Here is a 16,760-nt window from a genome sequence, read left to right as displayed (position 1 = left end):
GTTGTATATTGCATGCAGAAGGCTATATTGGGGGTATACGCCATACAGAGTGCTGTTCTGGGGGGCATGTTGTGTGCAGAGTGCTTGCACCTTGCATATATTCTGAGTACTGAGCAGTATTGTCCACTCTACTGGATGCTTCAGTATGCAGAGCGCTGTACTGAACACTTCCTCTTTGCAGGGGCTGTACTGGGTGCCTGCCACGTGCAGAGGGCTGTAATGGGTGCCTGCCACGTGGAGAGGGCTGTACCGGGTGTCTTGGAACATATAAGAGGAATAGCAGTCAACACTGTGGACCGCTCCCATCTCTCCTGGAAGCATTATCCATTATCCTCCAGCGACACTGTCCTCTCCTGGTTCTCCCCCTAGCTCTCTGGCCGCTCATTCTCAGTGTCTTCGGCGGGGTCCTCCCCTGCCTCCCACCTCTTAAATGGGGGGGGGGGTCCCTCGAGGCTCAGCTCTGGGTCCCCTTCTATTCTCCATCTACACCCACTCACTTGGAGTACTCATTCACTCCAATTCCCGAATCGACATCTCCAGCCCCGATGTCTCTCTCTCCTCTGCAGTCTGGCCTCTCCTCCAGCATCCTGGACATCTCTTCTTGGCCGTCCGGCCGTCACCTCCATTTTTACACGTCCAAAATGCAACTCCCAATCTTCTCCCCTTAAACCCGGTCCTTCCGCTGTCTTTTCCATCACCGTAGACACCGCCACCTATCCCCCCGTCCCCGGCTCACAAGCCCGTTACCTTGGCGTTATGCTCGACTCATCTCTCATTCGACCCGCACGATGTCACGATGTCTGTTCTACCTCCACAACTTCGCTAAAGTCCACCCTTTCCTGTCCCTCCAGACGGCTTCTACACTGTCCCATGGCCTGACCCCACTCCCCGCCCCCTGGATAGGGGAGCCCCAATATTTGGCAGGGAGAGAGGGGAGTCACAGATGGGTGGAGGCTGGAGAGGGAGTGCATGACTACACAGAGGAATGGTCCAGATCAGGTGGGATGGGGTTATGGACGGGAGGATCCGGAGCGGGGAAGGGGTTATGGGTAAGTGGGGTGAAGCTGGGGGTGGGGTTATGGATGGGTGGGGGCGGGGTTTTAGATAGGCATGACCAGTGGGACGCCGTTAGGGATGGACAGGGCCTGGTGGGCTCGGGGTGGTGGGGTCCTGGGTCGCGACTGTGGGAAAGGGGCGATGCGGTGGACGCCGGAGGGGAGCGGAACGGTGCCGTCCGAGATCGGGCGGTAATTACGGAGAAATCCCCGGCACACCGTTGCAAGCGGAGGCCCCGATAAGGAGCCGCAGATAAGCGTGGAGCGGCAACCACGTGTATCTGCAGTTTCGGCCTGGGACTGGGTGGGTAGCGGGGTGAACTACCCCCAGAGCTCTGTTCGGGGCAGGGGAGGCCTCCATCCTTGGGGGGCGGTCCATGTCAATGGGGGGTCTCCTCCAGTGGTCAGTCCCGGGGCCTGGTCCGGAAGGCTGCCCTTGGCAGGGGAAAGGGGCGTCAAAGCTAGTGGTCTACTCCAGGGGTCGGCTCGGACTGGTTTTCCAGACCCACCCCCCAAAGTTGCCTTGCAGACCCCTAGACGGGTCCTGCTGATAGAGAGGCTGCAAGCGGGTGAGCGGGCATCTCTTTCACCTCCAGCCTCACCCACCCACCCTATTTTTATTTATTTATTTTTTAATGGTATTCGTTAAGCGCTTACGGTGCCAGGCGCTGTTCGAAGCGCTGGGGAACATACAAGGTCACCAGGTTGGACCCAGTCTCTGTCCCACATGGGGCTCACGGCCTTCATCCCCATTTTACAGACATGGCATAGTGGATACAGCAGGGGCCCGGGTGTCAGAAGAACATGGTTCTTCTAATCCCAGCTCCACCTCTCATCTTGGGGAAGCAGCGTGGCTCAGTGGAAAGAGCACGGGCTTTGGAGTCAGGGCTCATGAGTTCGAATCCCGGCTCTGCCACCTGTCAGCTGTGTGACCGTGGGCAAGTCACTTAACTTCTCTGTGCCTCAGTTCCCCCATCTGTAAAATGGGGATTAAGACTGTGAGCCCCGCGTGGGACAACCTGATTCCCCTGTGTTTACCCCAGCGCTTAGAACAGTGCTCTGCACATAGTAAGCGCTTAACAAATACCAACATTATTATCCTCTGGGTGGCCTCGGGCAAGTCACTCCACTTCTCTGGGCTTCAGTTATTTCATCTGTAAAATGGAGATTGAGACTGTGAGCCCCATGTGGGACAGGGACTGTGTCCACCCTGATTTGTTTGTATCCACCCCAGCGCTTAGTACAGTGCCTGGCACATATTAAGTGCTTAACAAATACCACAATTATTATTATTATTGCAGACGAGGGAACCGAGGCCCAGAGAAATGAGGCGATTTGCCCAAGGTCACACAGCAGACAAGTGACAGAGCTGGGACTAGAACCCGGGTCCTTCTGACTCCCAGGCTCCTGCTCTATCCACTAGGCCACGCTGCTTCTGTTCCATGCTGCTTATGGAAAGAGGACTCCGCTCTTTCCTGGGGTGGGGCCTGGGAGGGGGAATCCTAGTCGTGCTCGGTCCCCGTGGGTGTCCGGACAAGAGTCAGGGTCCCGGGATGGGCCGGCCACCTGTGGGTTGACTGGCCACACAGACAATAATAATAATAATAATAATAATAATGTTGGTATTTGTTAAGCGCTTACTATGTGCAGAGCACTGTTCTAAGTGCTGGGTAGATACAGGGTAATCAGGTTGTCCCAAGTGAGGCTCACAGTTAATCCCCATTTTATAGACGAGGGAACTGAGGCAAAGAGAATTTAAGTGACTTGCCCACAGTCACACAGCTGCCAAGTGGCAGAGCCGGGATTCGAACCCATGACCTCTGACTCCAAAGTCCGGGCTCTTTCCACTGATCCATGCTGCTTCCCATCTTAACGTTTATCTCGCTTCAAGACTGTAAGCTCGTTGTGGGCAGGGATTGTGTCTGTTTATTCTTATATTATACTCTCGCAAGTGCCCAGAACGGTGTTCTGCACACAGTAAGCGCTCAATAAATACTATCGAATGAGCGACTGGGTCCCGGGGGAGAGATGGCCTGCCGGGGTAGGGGAGAGGGGACGCCTGGTTCAGGGACAAATGTTCTTTAAAATAAGAAAACAGTTTCGTCTTAAAGGTCTCTTCCTGACCGCCCCCGCGGAGCCTTGGCCCCTCCGGGCCCTCCCAAGTTCAGGCCAGCGACTTGATGGACGTAAGAGAAGCTCAGAGCATCTTTATTCTTTTTATTTATGTTATTCGTTAAGCACTTACTATGTGCCAGGCACTGTACTAAGCTCTGGGGCAGATCAGGTTGGAAACAGTCCCTGTCCCGCCTGGGGCTCAGAGTCTTCATCCCCATTTTACAGATGAGGAAACCGAGGCCCAGAGAAGGGAAGCAACTTTACAGAAGTGAAGGTCACACAGCAGACAAGTCACCGAGCCAGGGTTACAACCCAAGTCCTTGTGACTCTCGGGCCTGGGCTTTATGTGCCAGATCACATTGCTTCTCTCCCTGATCACCCCAAAATCCTTAGATGCCAATTCATAAAAGTCCCGTCGGCCTCGTCCGGTCTCCCGCCTCTGTCTTCTCGTCGCTTCTGGGTGGGCCCAAGTGGTCACGCGTGTGTGCGTGTGTTTGTGTCCCCCCATCTCTCCCATCCTCTTCACCCTCGGGTCAGTCTCTTCTCCTTGCGGTTTCCCCAGATCACCGTCGTCAAGAGCGTTTATTCATCTCTGCACATCCTTTTTTCGGTGGGTATTTGTTAAGCATTTACCTTGGATCGAGCACTGTTCTGAGCCCTGGGGTGGATACAGGTTAATTGGACCGAATCCAGTCACTGTCCTATGGGGGTCTAAGGAGGGAGAACAGGGATCGAATCCCCATTTTGCGGTTGAGGAAACTGAGGTACAGAAGAAGTTAAGTGACTTTGCCCTAGGTCACGCAGCAGGCAAGTGGGGGAACCAAGATTAGAAGCAGGTCTTCTGGCCTCCAGGTCTGTGCTTTAATCCACTAGGTCGTGCTGCTTCCTATATCCTCCCGGGTGCCTATATACTGAGCGCTTCTCTATACTGTCCTGGGCACCTACCGTGAGCCAGGGGACGTACAGAGTCCGCTGTGTGTACCGTGCTGTAACGGGCGACAGAAGAAGCAGCGTGGCCTAGTGGATAGAGCAAGGGCCTGGGAGTCGGAAGGACCTGGGTTCTAATCCCGGCCCCGCCACTCGTCTGCTGTGGGACTTTGGGCGAATCACTTCACTTCTCTGGGCCTCAGTTGTCTCGTCTGCAAAATGGGGTTGGAGACTGAGGAACGTGGATTGTGTCCCACCCGATTAACTTGTGTCTATCCCAGCACTCAATACAGTGCCTGGCACGTAGGAAGCGCTTAACAAATGCCAATATATAAAATAATAATAATAATAAAAAAGCCAGTAGAAGAGAAGAGCTTAAGCCGGGGCGGAATGGGAGGAGAGAGTCGACAGGTGAGAGGAGGTGGCCTCTTCCGGACCTGCTTTCCTTGATCTCGCTGCTCCTCGCTCAGGGTTCCAAGACTCCCGAGTCCCAGATTGCCCCCAGCCCCTGGCCTGGGCAGCGTCCACCTGCCAGAGACAGAACTGATGACCTCTGGAATGTGCAGAGCGCAGGCTATTTTCCCAGGCCCGTTCCCGTCAGCCATCGCACCTTATCCTCGCTTCATCCCCGGGAGGCAGGGCGAGGCGGAGGCGGGTGGTGTGGAGTGGGGTCGTGGGGGGAGATAACTCTTCCCCACTGCACCGTTGAGGAAACGCAGGCCCAGAGATGTCAAGTGACAAGCCTGAGGTCACACAGCAGGCGGAGTGGAGGGCGAACGGAGGAAGAGCCCGGGGACTGGGGTGGGATGGGGTTCTCCATTTAAGGAGGGGCATGGGCTGGGGGAGGGTGTCGAGGTGGAGAGGAATGAGCGGGGGTCGGGGAGGGGATGGGGCCGAGGGGCACGAGCCGGGGAGGGGGTTGGGGTGGAGGGGCATGAGCTGGGGGGTGCTGGGTGGAGGGGCACAGGCTGGGGGACGGTGCTGGGCTGCCCGGGGCCAGAGAGGGCAGGAAGTAAGTCCTTGCCCGGCCTGGTGATTTCTTTCCCAGGGAGCTGCGGCCCCCACCCAATCCCCACCGCCCCCCTTTGTCTCAGCAACAAAGACATCCGGTGCGGACGGCGTCCGTCCGCCAAGGCTGCCAGGGCCGGGGGGCGGGCGGGCCGGCCGGGGGAGGGGGGGATCGCGGCCGGCCGCCGCCTCCCCGCGCGACCCGCGTAAATCTCGGGCACGGGGGGCTCCGGCCCCATCCGGAGGAGATGGGTGGGCTGGGACTGGGGGTCCCACACGCTTCTTACTGTGCATCTGCCAGGCTCTTCCATTGGCGTGAAGGCCCCTCCCGGCCAAGGCCTGGGTCCTTAATTTCAGTCGAATGGTCCCGGGGGCCCACTACAGTGTCCTGCCTATGGGAAGGGCCCGCTACAGCTGCCCAGTACGGCTCTCTGCCCCCAGGAGGTGCCCAGTGCGGCTCCCTGCCCCCAGGAGGCATCCGGTAGTTGCACGATATAATGCTAAATGCACATAAAAAAATTTGGAAGAGTTCAGGAATTCAGAGGTCACTGACAAGGTGGAGCGAGGAACCATCTGGGGCTAGGACCACCCTGCCACTAGAGTAGAACCCCTTGGGACGGGGGTCTCTGTATGTGTGTGTGTGAGGTCACCACAGACGGCGTGGCCAAGTAGATAGAGCCCAGGCCTGGGAGTCGGAAAGATCTGGGTTCCAATCCCGGCTCCGCCACTTGTCTGCCGTGTGAACCTGGACAAGTCTCTTCTCTGGGCCTCAGTTCCCTCATCTGGAAAATGGGGATTAAGACTGCAAGGCCTCTGTGGAACAAGGACCGTGTCCAATTCGATTGTCTCGTATCTACCCCATCGCTTAGTATAGTGCTTGGCGGGTAGTAAGTTCTCAACCAACACCACAGTTAACGATAATAATGATGATGATGATGATGGTATTTGTTAAGCGCTTACTGTGTGCTGAGCGCTGTTTATCATTATTATTATTATCACTGCCGGTCGGGTCCCCTGATTCCCACCCCCTGCCCCCCGCCCCTGCCGGCCGGAGCACATTCTCGGTCAGAGAGCGCCGACTGGGTCAGCCGGCCCTCCGAGGGTGACGCAAACACCGCCTTATCTGCGGCCCCGGATCGGATCGGGGCCTCCCCACCCCCCCTCCAAGGCTGCAGCCTGGACCCCCGGGGGCGGGGGGTCCTGGCAGATAAAGATCTCCCACCTGCCGCCATCTGGAGAGACTCCACCAGGAGCCGTGCAGCTCAGGGAAGAAACCCACCGAGCCGAGCTGGGGGCTGGGGAGATGCGGCTGGCCGAGGGATGGATGCGGGGGGCTTGAGGAGAGGCTGAGGGTGGGAGGTCTGGCAGTGGTGGGGAGGGGAGTTGTGCCGTCAGGGGGGCTTGGGGAGACCGGGCCGGGGAAGGTTGGCCCGGGAGAGCCAGGAAGCAGCGTGGCCTAGTGGCTAGAGCACGGGCTTGGGAGTCAGAAGAACCTGGGTTCTAATCCCGGCTCCATCACTGCCTGCTGGGTGACCGTGGGCAAATCACTTCACTTCTCTGTGCCTCAGTTTCCTCATCTCAGAAATGGGGATTAAGACTGTGAGCCCTATGTGGGACATGGACTGTGTCCAACCTGATTACTTTGTATCTATCCCAGCATTTGAAAGCGCTTAACAAATACCATTAAAAAAGAGAGAGAGAGAAGGCAAGGAGCTGGTCTGCATCTTCACTCCCAGCCTTTGCACAGAACGGGGAAGGCTCATCCATGTCGTGACTTCAGTGTGGCAGGGACAAAGTCGGGAAGGGATCCTTGAATCCCCATTTCCACCCTTCCCTCCCCATCCCCCCTCCGTGGGAATTCAGAGGAGGAGGAGGAAAGATCTGCAGCCAATAATACAAAAAAAAAAAAATGTTTTTGTCCTTGGACAGGAAGTTGGACAGCGGGAAACACCAGCGGGTCCACAGGGGTTGGGACAGAATCCTGAACGGGCATCTGTGCTGGGTCAGGGGCACTGGGGGAGAGTCAGGGGTGTTGGGTGGTTCATGCTGGGACACTGAGGGGACTGTAAGCCCATCCCGTTTAGACTGTAATTGGGCAGGGATTGTCTCTGTTGCCGAATTGTACATTCCAAGCGCTTAGTACAGTGCTCTGCACATAGTAAGCGCTCAATAAATGGTATTGAATGAATGAATGAAAGAGTCAGGGATCGATGAGAGGGGAGAGTCGGGGTGTTGATTGGTCCGTGTTGGGTCACTGGGGGAGAGGCTGGGATAGAGAGGGCAGAGGCAGGGGTTTTGGATGGTCAGGGAGGGGAAAGTCTGGGAGGGGAATGGAGAGAAACGTTGTTTTCCCTGGCTCCCCATCTGGACTCTAAGCTTGTTAGGGGCAGGGAATGTGTCTAGCGACTCTTTTGTACTCTCCTAAGCGCTTTGTTCAGTGCTCTGCATATAGCAAGTGCTCAGTGCTTACTGAGTAAGTGCTCAGTAAGTGGAATGTCGCCGGGATCGGCCTATCACCACTGCAAAGATCCGCCGTGAACCAAGAGCTGTACTGCCTCACTATCTGATAGTGTTCTGTCCAGAGCAGGTGCCCAGAACAGCACTCTCCCCACAGCACTCACCCCACTCCTCAAAAAACTCCAGCGGTTGCCCGTCCACCTCCGCATCAAACAAAAACTCCTCCTCGTTGGCTTTAAAGCGGTCCATCACCCTGCCCCCTCCTACCTCACCTTGCTACTCTCCTACGCCAACCCAGCCCGCACACTTCGCTCCTCCAATGCCAACTTCTCGCTGTGCCTCTGTCTCGCCAACCCCGGCCCAAGTCCTGCCTCCGGCCCAGAACGCCCTCCCTCCTCAAATCTGACAGACAACTACTCTCCCCCGCTTCAAAGCCTTATCGAAGGCCCATCTCCTCCGAGAGGCCTTCGCTGACCGCGCCTTTCCTCTTCTCCCACTCCCTTCTGTATCATCCTGACTTACTCCCTTTGTTCTTCCCCCGTCCCAGCCCCAAACTTACATCCATATCTGTCATTTATTTCTCTTAATGTCTGTCTGCTCTCCTCTAGACGTTAAGCCCAGGGTGGGCAGGGAATGTGTCTGTTTATTGTGGTATTGTCCTCTCCCAAGCGCGTTGCACAGTGCCCTGCTCACGGTAAGCGCTCAATAAATACGATCGAATGAATGAAATGTGAGCCCCGAAGAGCCACAGGAGGTGCCCGGTACAGCGGTCTGCCCTGTGGCTTGCCCTTGGGGGTCAGCCCTGCAGCACACGGTGGGGAGGGGTCCCAGTGGGTTGGGGAGGAACCGGGGGATGGGGGACCGGGAGTCTTGGGTCCCAGGGGACTGACGTGCTGGTCTGGACCGTCCCCACAGGAGCAGCTCGGAGCGCCGGAAGGAGAAGTCTCGGGATGCGGCTCGGTGCCGGCGCCAGCAAGGAGACGGAGGTGTTCTACGAGCTGGCCCACGAACTGCCCCTGCCTCACACCATCAGCTCCCACCTCGACAAGGCCTCCATCATGCGTCTCGCCATCAGTTTCCTGCGCACCCACAAGCTCCTGACTGCAGGTAATGGGGCGCGGGGTCTGGGGAAGGCCGCTCGGTCACCATCCCCATCCTTCCTCCCCACCGACCCCCAGAGGGACCCTTCCCAGGCCCGACAGACCCTGGCCTCCGCCGCACCCCGATCCTCACCCCGTCTGAGCCAGGATGAGTAAGGAGGCCCCAGGGGTTCTCGCTGCGCACAAAGGGGTGCAGGGGTGCCCCAGGGGAGGTAGAAGAGAAGCCCCCCTCAGCCCCCTGCCCACACGGCTTACAGCCTGGCTTTGGGAGATAGACTGGCAGGCCGAGTGAAACCCAGACCTTGATTTCCAAAGGGTCCGTCCTCGCCGGCGCGGGTGGTCGGGGAGGGCTTCCTGGCAGAGGAGGGTGGGGGTTGAAGGAGGGGAGGTCTTTGAGTGGCGGATGGAGGGCTAGGAGTGAGGGTGGGGTGTCAGGACTGGGAGAGGTGCCTGGGGTGTGATGGGGGGGTAGGGGGAGAAGAGCCTGGCAAGGGAAGGAGGGGCGAACTGAGGAAGAGTCCGGGGTCTTCTGCCACCTCCTCGCCTCTCTGGCTGTAGCCCCCTTCGACCGCAGTTCTCTCTTACGTCTTTGAGCGGTTGCTTGAGAATGACAATCAATCTATCTATCAATCTATCACTGGTATTTATTGAGCGCTTACTGTGTGTGGACCATTATACTAAACTCCAGCCCAGCGCTCTCTCCCCTAGGCCCCGCTAAGGGGTGGGAACAGTCACCAAAGAGAGGTGGCCTTCGGCCAGCCAGCTGGGGAGGAGGTGAGATGTCCAGAGCGTTTGAAGATGGGGAGAGAAGGAGACGGAGGGAAAGAAATGGAGGAGAGAGAAGGAGGAAATGGAGGAGGAAGGAGAAGGAAGCGATGGAAGAGGAAAAGATGGAGGGAAGGAAATGGAGGAGGGAGAAGGAGGTCCGGGTTCTGGTGGGTTTGCAGACGGGAGGCATCCTGAGGAGAGACTTGCTTGCCTGACTTTCCCTGAGCCTGACCGATTGTCCCACACCACAGCCTGAGGGGTCCCGGACCCTTCCTCTCCTTGAGCTGTCTACAGGGATAGACAGGCCAAATCCCAGACTAGAGACTCTCCCTCAGCCAATCAACCGATCAATCGATCACATTTATCGAGTGCCTCTGGGGCCAGGACAGAGTTCCGGGCCTCTGGCATCTGCTGCTGCTCATCACTACCGAGAGGAACACCCACAAGAAGGAGAGGAGGAGGGGGGTGGGTGAGGAGAAAGAAGAGAAGGAGATGGAGGGGCTGAGGAGGAAAGTTGGACGAGAAAGAGGAGGAAAACAGGAGGAGGAAGAGATCCAGGAGAAAATGGAGGAGGAAATGGAGGAGGGAGAAGGAGGCAGTGGAGGAGAAGGAGAGGGAAGGAAATGGAGGTGAGAGAGGGAGGCGTGGAGAAGAGGGGAGAAGGAGATGGAGGGAAAGAAATGGAGAAGAGAGAAGGTGGCAATGGAGGAGGAGGAAGGAGAAGGAGGCAGTGGAAGGGAGGAGGATGACGAGCGGAAGGAAATGGAGGAGGGAGAAGGAGACAATGGAGGAAGAGGAAATGGAGGGGCGAGGAGGAGGCAATGGAGGAGGAGAAGGGAAGAGGAGGAGAAAGGAGGAGATGGAGGGACTGGGGAGGAGGAAGAGGACAAGGAGGAGGAAATGGAGGAGGGGAAAGGAGGAGAAAGAGATGAAAGGAACGTGGAAGGCGGAAGAAAGAGGAGGCCCCGATCCAGCGTAGCCACGCTTTCGTCGCTCGGAGGAGTCCCTCCCTCGACCTGTTGCGGGCCAGAGACCAGAAGCGGGTCTGGACCCGAAAGGCGTTACTGGGCAAACGCCCATATTTTTTTCTTCTTTGAATGCTCTTTTGCTCTTCCTGTCTCGGCATTCTCTACGGGTCGTTCGGAATCTCTATTTTGAGGGTGGGGTCTCCTGGAAAAAGGCTAAGCGGAAGCCTCGTGTAAACACAAAAAGCCCCTCCAGCTTCCCGCATTTTTCTTCTGGCTCCCAGGCTCCCCCAAGCCAAAACAAACTTTCATTATTCGAGGACTTGGCCGCCGTTGGAGCCCCCGCCCCGATTCGGGGTCAGTGGATAATAGGACTGGGCCGGCCTCAGTAGGGCCGGGGGGGAGGGGGAGACCAAGCAGGCCTTCCTCGGGGGCCGGTTTGTCGAGGACGGTGGACGGGACGGGGGGAGAGCCCGTCGGGAGTGACCCCGGCCTTCTCGCCGAACCCGAGGGCGGACCTTCTGGGGTTACGCGTCGAGATTCCTATCGCGGAGCCGGCTTGAAAAAATAGCTTCCAGACCGCGTGTTTCCTCCCAATCCCGGGAACGGCAAAAATATAACCGGAACACCGAGAGAACTAACATTCGATTGGCTTAAAGTTCCTTTCAAGATGTGTTAGCATACAATGGAGCGCTAGCTTGAGATCCTGACCTCACAGGTCGGTCAGTAAGTATGTACTGAACGCCTCTGTGATTTTTACGGGATTTGCTAAGCGCCTACTCTGTGAAGAGTACTGAGATACAAGCTAATCGGGTGGGACAGAGGTTCTGCTCCACATGGGGCTCGTGGTCTAAGTAGGAGGGTGATGAAGAAGAACCTGAGACACAGAGAAGTGAAGTGATTTGCCCCAGGTCAGTCAGCAGGCAGGTGCTGAACCGGGATTAGAACCCAGGTCCCGGGACTCTCAGGCCTGGGCTCTTTCTACTAGGTCATGCTGCTTCTTTGCCTTCATGTGCAAGAGCGCTTTTTTTTTTTTTGCTTTTGTGGGGTGTTTTTTGTTGCGGTCTTTTTTTTTTTTAATGGTAATTGTTAAGCGCTTATTGAGTGTCAAGCACTGTCCTAAACACTGGGGTAGATACAAGTTAATCAGACCGGATACAGTCTCTAGCCCACATAGGGCTCTCTGTCTAATTAGGAGGGGGAACAGATATTGAATCTCCGTTGTACAGATGAGGAGACCGAGGCCCAGAGAAGTTAACCGATTTGCCTAAGGTCACCCAGAGCCGGCACGGGTGGAGCTGGGATTAGAACCCGGGTCCTCTGGCTCTCGGGCCCAGGTTCTATCCATTAGGGCCGCACTGCTCCCCCCACCCCTCTAATGGTTGAGTACAGTAGAGTAAGTAGGTGCCATCCCTGCCTAAAGGGGCCTTACAATCTAGTTGGGGTGGGGCAGAGGGGAGGACACAGGCACAATTGATTGATGATATTTACTCAGCACCCACCAGGTGCCGGGCACTGTAGTAAGCGCCTGGGAGAGTACAGTAGTTAGTAGGCATGAGCTCTGCCCTCAAGGAACTTAGCATCTAGCTGGGGAGACAGGACAATCCTGAAAAAAACTTGTCACTTCCACTTCATTTGTGCCTTTCGTGGGGAAAGGGCAAGATAGAACACGAAAGTGAATTTTGCATAATAATAAATAATAATAATAATCTTTGCCTAACATCTAGGAGAAGGAGGTGTGAAGATTATAGCAGCTGGGCGGGGCCGGGAGGAGGAAGGGCGTCCGTGGCATCATTAACTGATGAGGAGGTTAAGAGGCCCGGTCCTCCCAGCGAGGGGAGGCCTGCAGCTGGTACCTCTCTGCACTTCTCTGCGAGACTGTAGAAATGCTTTCAGGCCACCCAGATCTGTTTTGTGAGCCGGACTTCTGGAGCGCAGCTGGGCAAGAAGCTTCACCCCCTTCCACCCCTCCTCCTCACCCCTTCCGCCAGGATACATCTGCACGGACCCCCCCTCCCCCCCCCCCCGCTCCCTTCCCAGGGCCCGTCTGCCTTCTTCCCATCCCCGGGGGCTGTGGCAGGCCAGGGTGGGTGAGTGCTCTCTCAAGCGCCTTAGTACAGTGTTCTGCACACGGTAAGCACTCAATAAATACCTCTGATCGAGTCCCAGGCCGGAGCCCAGACCGTGGCATTGAGTGAGCACCTCCCGAAGGTGGAGGCCGGAATGCCCGAGTGGTCGTGAGACCCAGCCGGGGCCCTGCCCTCAAGGAGCTTGTGGACTGAGTAGGAGGGAGATCAAGATCAATTTCTTTCTCCAGGGGCACCTCGTGGCTGGGGTGTCAGAGCGAGGGCCACGTGGGCCTGGGGCACGAGGCCCGGAGCTCGAGGGTGCCCGGGGCCGGGGCAAAACTCCCCGGGCAGAGTTGCCCCAGGCACCCCTGGCTCCGTGCCCCCAGCCCAGCGGGGAAAGAGTTCTCTCTGCCCTCCCGCCAACCCTGAGGGGGTGGGGAGGGGCCGGGGATCGTTTCACCCCAGTTCACAGAGGAGGAAACTGAAGCCCAGAGAAGCGAAAAGACTCGCCCTGGCCACGGGCAGGTCAGGGGCAAGGCTGAGCCTAGAACCGGGCCTCTGGACCGCCAACTCCGCACCCTGGCCCCGCTGCCCCGAGAGGGGGGTTTCCAGGAGGGGAGGGCCGGAGAAAGGGAGAGGAATGGGGAGTACGAGCGAAGATCATAATGCTCATTCTGGGATTGCCCCAATCTAGAGCCGTGTTTTTCCCGGCCCTGCTGGCGTCTGGGAAGGATGGGACTTCCCGTGCTGGGGGAGCGGGGAGCCGTGGGCGTTGGGGACCCTCTCCAGAATAAAAAAATGAAACGATGACCTCGCTGGTAGGGAAGGCGCGGGCAGAAACTGAGCCTCAAACGGTCCGACAGACGGGGACCCCATGGAGGTCTCGGGGTGGTATCCTGCCCACTCTGGGGGTCTCAGGGTGGTGACCTCGTGCCCTGGGGGTGGGGAGGAAGGGTCTCAGGGAAGAGACAAACCCACTTTGGTGGCCTTGGGATGGTGTCCCTGCCTGCTCTGGGGGTCCTGGGGTGGTGCTCCCAGCCTCCGGAGGTCTCAGGGTGTTGTCCTCGCCCACTCTGGGGGTCTCGGGGTGATATCCCCACCAGCTCTGGGGGGTTCCAAGGCCGGGCCAAAGGAAACCAAGCCCCCCACAGACAGAGGCCCTCCACTGTGGGCCCCACTGGCATCCTGGCCCCCGGGGCAGAGGGAATGCTGCTGGGCTATTCTTAGCATTAAAGGACATTGTTCTCCGGCCTCCCACCCCCTGCCCCCTCCCTGGACGGACGGACGGACACACACACACACACACACACACACACTTCCCACCCCCTTGGTCTCCACTGCCCCTGGCTCCGGCGGGATCCGGCCAGGGAGGGCCAGCGCGGGACGGGCACGGGCAGTGGGCCCTGGGCGACTCTCTGCCTTCTCTCTGCTCAAGGGGTCCGGGGGTCCCGCTCTGAGCTTTTGGAGGGGGGACGGGGGAAGGGCTGGGCATCTGGTTTAAGCACTGTGGGGGCCAAGGGTCTTGGTCTGAGCTGTGGGGGGCTGGGGGCGAGAAGTCCTGGTTTGAGCTGTGAGGGACGATCTGGCTGTGGGGAGGGGGATGAGAGAAATGAGATTCCCCAGGCGTTAGGGTCACCCCGCCGCACCTTACCCCGGGTGGGCGGAGGGAGGTGAGAGGTGGGCTCGGGGCGGGGAGGGGGGACTGGGTGGGCGTTTTGGCCGCTAGAAGCAGCAACTGGAATCAGCTTCTGCCATTGGGTCGGGGGCAGGGATTGCTCTGAAACCACTTCAGCTTGTGCTCTAAGTGTCCAGCACAGTGCTCTGTCCACTGGAGACCTCCCTCCCATCCCTCCCATACAGAATTGCCCCCACAGAAGCCTCCCCCCACCCCCTGTCCGGTGCTCCCTCCACCCCGTACAGTGCTCCACAGGGGGCCCCCAGTGCAGCACATTACATACAGAAGCCCCCCTGCCCAGGTACCGTGCTCCACCCACTGAAGACCCTTCCTCCCGCCCCCCCCTTCACTTCACTTCTCTGTGCCTCAATTATCTCATCTGGAAAATGGGGATTGAGACTGGGAGCCCTGTGTGGGACTGTTCCCTGCTCTAGACTGCAAGTTTATTGTGTGTAGGGAAGATTTATTTATTGTTGTGTTGTCCTCTCCCAGCGTTTCGGTACAGTGCCTCTGCTCAGAGTAAGGGCTCAATAAATAGGATTAAGTGAATGACAAGGCACTGTGTCCGACCCGATGTGCTTCTGTCCACCCCAGCGCTTAGTACAGTGTTTGGCACTTTAGTAAGTGCTTAACAAATGCCACAGTCAGTGTTATATTTATCATTATGATGATGATGATGATGATGATGATGTGTGTATTTTCACATTATGTCATGGCCATCCCCATTGACTATTCCATTTCTCTCCCCCCGCCCCACCCACGATCATTCCAGCCAAGCGGAACGCGGGTCCTCGCTGTCTCCATGCTCGTCCAAGCGCTTAAAAAAGAGCTTCACACACTTTCAGGGGCTCGGTCCGTTCCCCGGGGTGGATGGACGGACCCCCGCCCGCCTCTGTCCCCGACCCCTGCTCTCTGCTCTCTCGCAGTGTGCTCGGAGAGCGAGCCGGAAGCGGAGGCTGACCAGCAGATGGACGGCCTCTACCTGAAGGCCCTGGAAGGGTTCATCGCCGTGGTGACCCAAGACGGAGACATGATCTTCCTCTCCGAAAACATCCACAAGTACATGGGGCTGACCCAGGTAACACCGCTCCCCCCTCCGCCTGCCTCTTTCTTCCCCCTCCCCATCCCCCCACCACCCCGGGGCATCACCCTCCCACCTACCTTGTCCCCCTCCCCAGCCTCCCACCACCCTGACGTCCATCCCGCCCCCACCCCCCATCCTCCCTGCAAGGCTGGCTCCACCCCTCCTACCTCTCCTCCCGCCCCTGAAACTTTGGGAGCCCCGGTTTCAGGTGTCAATCAAACATCCAGGCTGTTCCTGGCCTGCGTAGAAGACTTAACAGCCTTTGTTCCTCAGTTTCCCCTTAACTAAAATGGGAAAGAGAGAGAGAGAGTGGTGGTGTGTGTGTGTGTGTGCCTGCCGTGCTCTTGCCCATGCCCCAGTGCCCAGCCAGGTCTTCCCCAGTGTGTCCGGTCCCCCTGCCCTGCCCCATTGACCCCTGCCTCGACCCCGGCCCAGGTGGAGTTAACGGGACACAGCATCTTTGACTTCACTCACCCCTGCGACCACGAGGAGGTTTCGGGAAAATCTGAGCCTGAAGAACGGTAGGGAAGGATTCTGCCCGCTGACTTCTCCGGCCTCTCCCCCTCTGGACACCGGCCCTCTTCTTCTCTCCCCATCCTCTCCATCCTCTTTCCTCACCCCCTTTTCAGTCGGTGTATTTACTGAGGGCTTACCGTGCGCCGAGCACCGCTATTAAACTCTGGGAGAATACAGCGGAATTAGCGGAAAATCCCCTGCCCACAAGGAGCTTGCATTCTAGTCTACAGTCTCGTTTCAAAGACCCGAGTGCGTACGTGTCGCAGGATCAGTCGTCGTATTTATTGAGCGCTTACTGCTGCAGAGCCACTGCGCGCTGAGCGCTTGGAATTGGACAATTCGGCCGACAGATAGAGACATCCCTGCCCAGCGACGGGCTCACAGTCTAAACGATTGAATATGTGGGTTGAATGAGAGAGATGGGTCGAGGTGACAGGCTGGTGATCAGGCAGGATGGTGGTGCATCTACAGTGATGGGGAAAAGTCAGGAGGAGACAAGGTCTGGGTGGGAAGATAAAGAGTTCTGTTTGAGATAAACAGAATAAGATAGAACGAGATAAGATAAAGAAGTTAAGTTTGAGGTGTTGGCGAGATATCAGAGTAGAGATGTCCTGAAGGCAAGAGAAAATTCGAGACTGCAGAGGAGGGAGATGAGGGACTGGAGATGGAGATTTGGGAATCATCCCCATAGAGGTAGGTGTAGTTGAAGCCGATGGATTCTCTAAGGGAATTGGTATAGATGGAAAATAGGAAGGGACCCAGAACTGAGCCTTGAGGGACTCCCACAGTTAGGAGGTGGGAGGCGGAGGAGGAGCCCGCGAAAGAGACTGAGAACGAGTGGCCCTGAGAGCGTGGACTACAGTGTCAAAGGTAGCTGAGGCGGTCGAGGAGGATTAGGTTAGAGGCCATGGGATTTGGCGAGAAGGAGATCACTGATGACCTTTGAGAGGGCGGTTTTCTGTGGAGTGAAGGTTACGAGATATGAGGTTAGTCAGGGAAGGCTTCTTGGAGGAGATGCGAT

The 16,760-nt window shown here is 57.4% G+C and overlaps 1 protein-coding gene across 1 annotated transcript in view; it reads left to right on the top strand.

Moving 5' to 3' along the window:
* Window positions 1-1,012: 1,012 nt before the first annotated feature.
* Window positions 1,013-16,760, top strand: part of EPAS1 (endothelial PAS domain protein 1) — a 34,658-nt gene continuing 18,910 nt past the window's right edge. Inside the window, 8 exon segments of the mRNA XM_029071672.1 lie at window positions 1,013-1,049; window positions 3,167-3,241; window positions 5,490-5,586; window positions 8,478-8,532; window positions 8,534-8,669; window positions 15,066-15,217; window positions 15,659-15,718; window positions 15,720-15,744. Of these exon segments, the coding sequence (XP_028927505.1) occupies window positions 1,013-1,049; window positions 3,167-3,241; window positions 5,490-5,586; window positions 8,478-8,532; window positions 8,534-8,669; window positions 15,066-15,217; window positions 15,659-15,718; window positions 15,720-15,744 (637 nt within the window).

This window comes from Ornithorhynchus anatinus, chromosome 9, assembly GCF_004115215.2.
Source record: "Ornithorhynchus anatinus isolate Pmale09 chromosome 9, mOrnAna1.pri.v4, whole genome shotgun sequence".
Classification (NCBI taxonomy): domain Eukaryota; kingdom Metazoa; phylum Chordata; class Mammalia; order Monotremata; family Ornithorhynchidae; genus Ornithorhynchus; species Ornithorhynchus anatinus.
The sequence above is the reverse complement of the archived record's forward strand: the minus strand, read 5'-3'. Positions and strand labels throughout refer to the sequence as shown.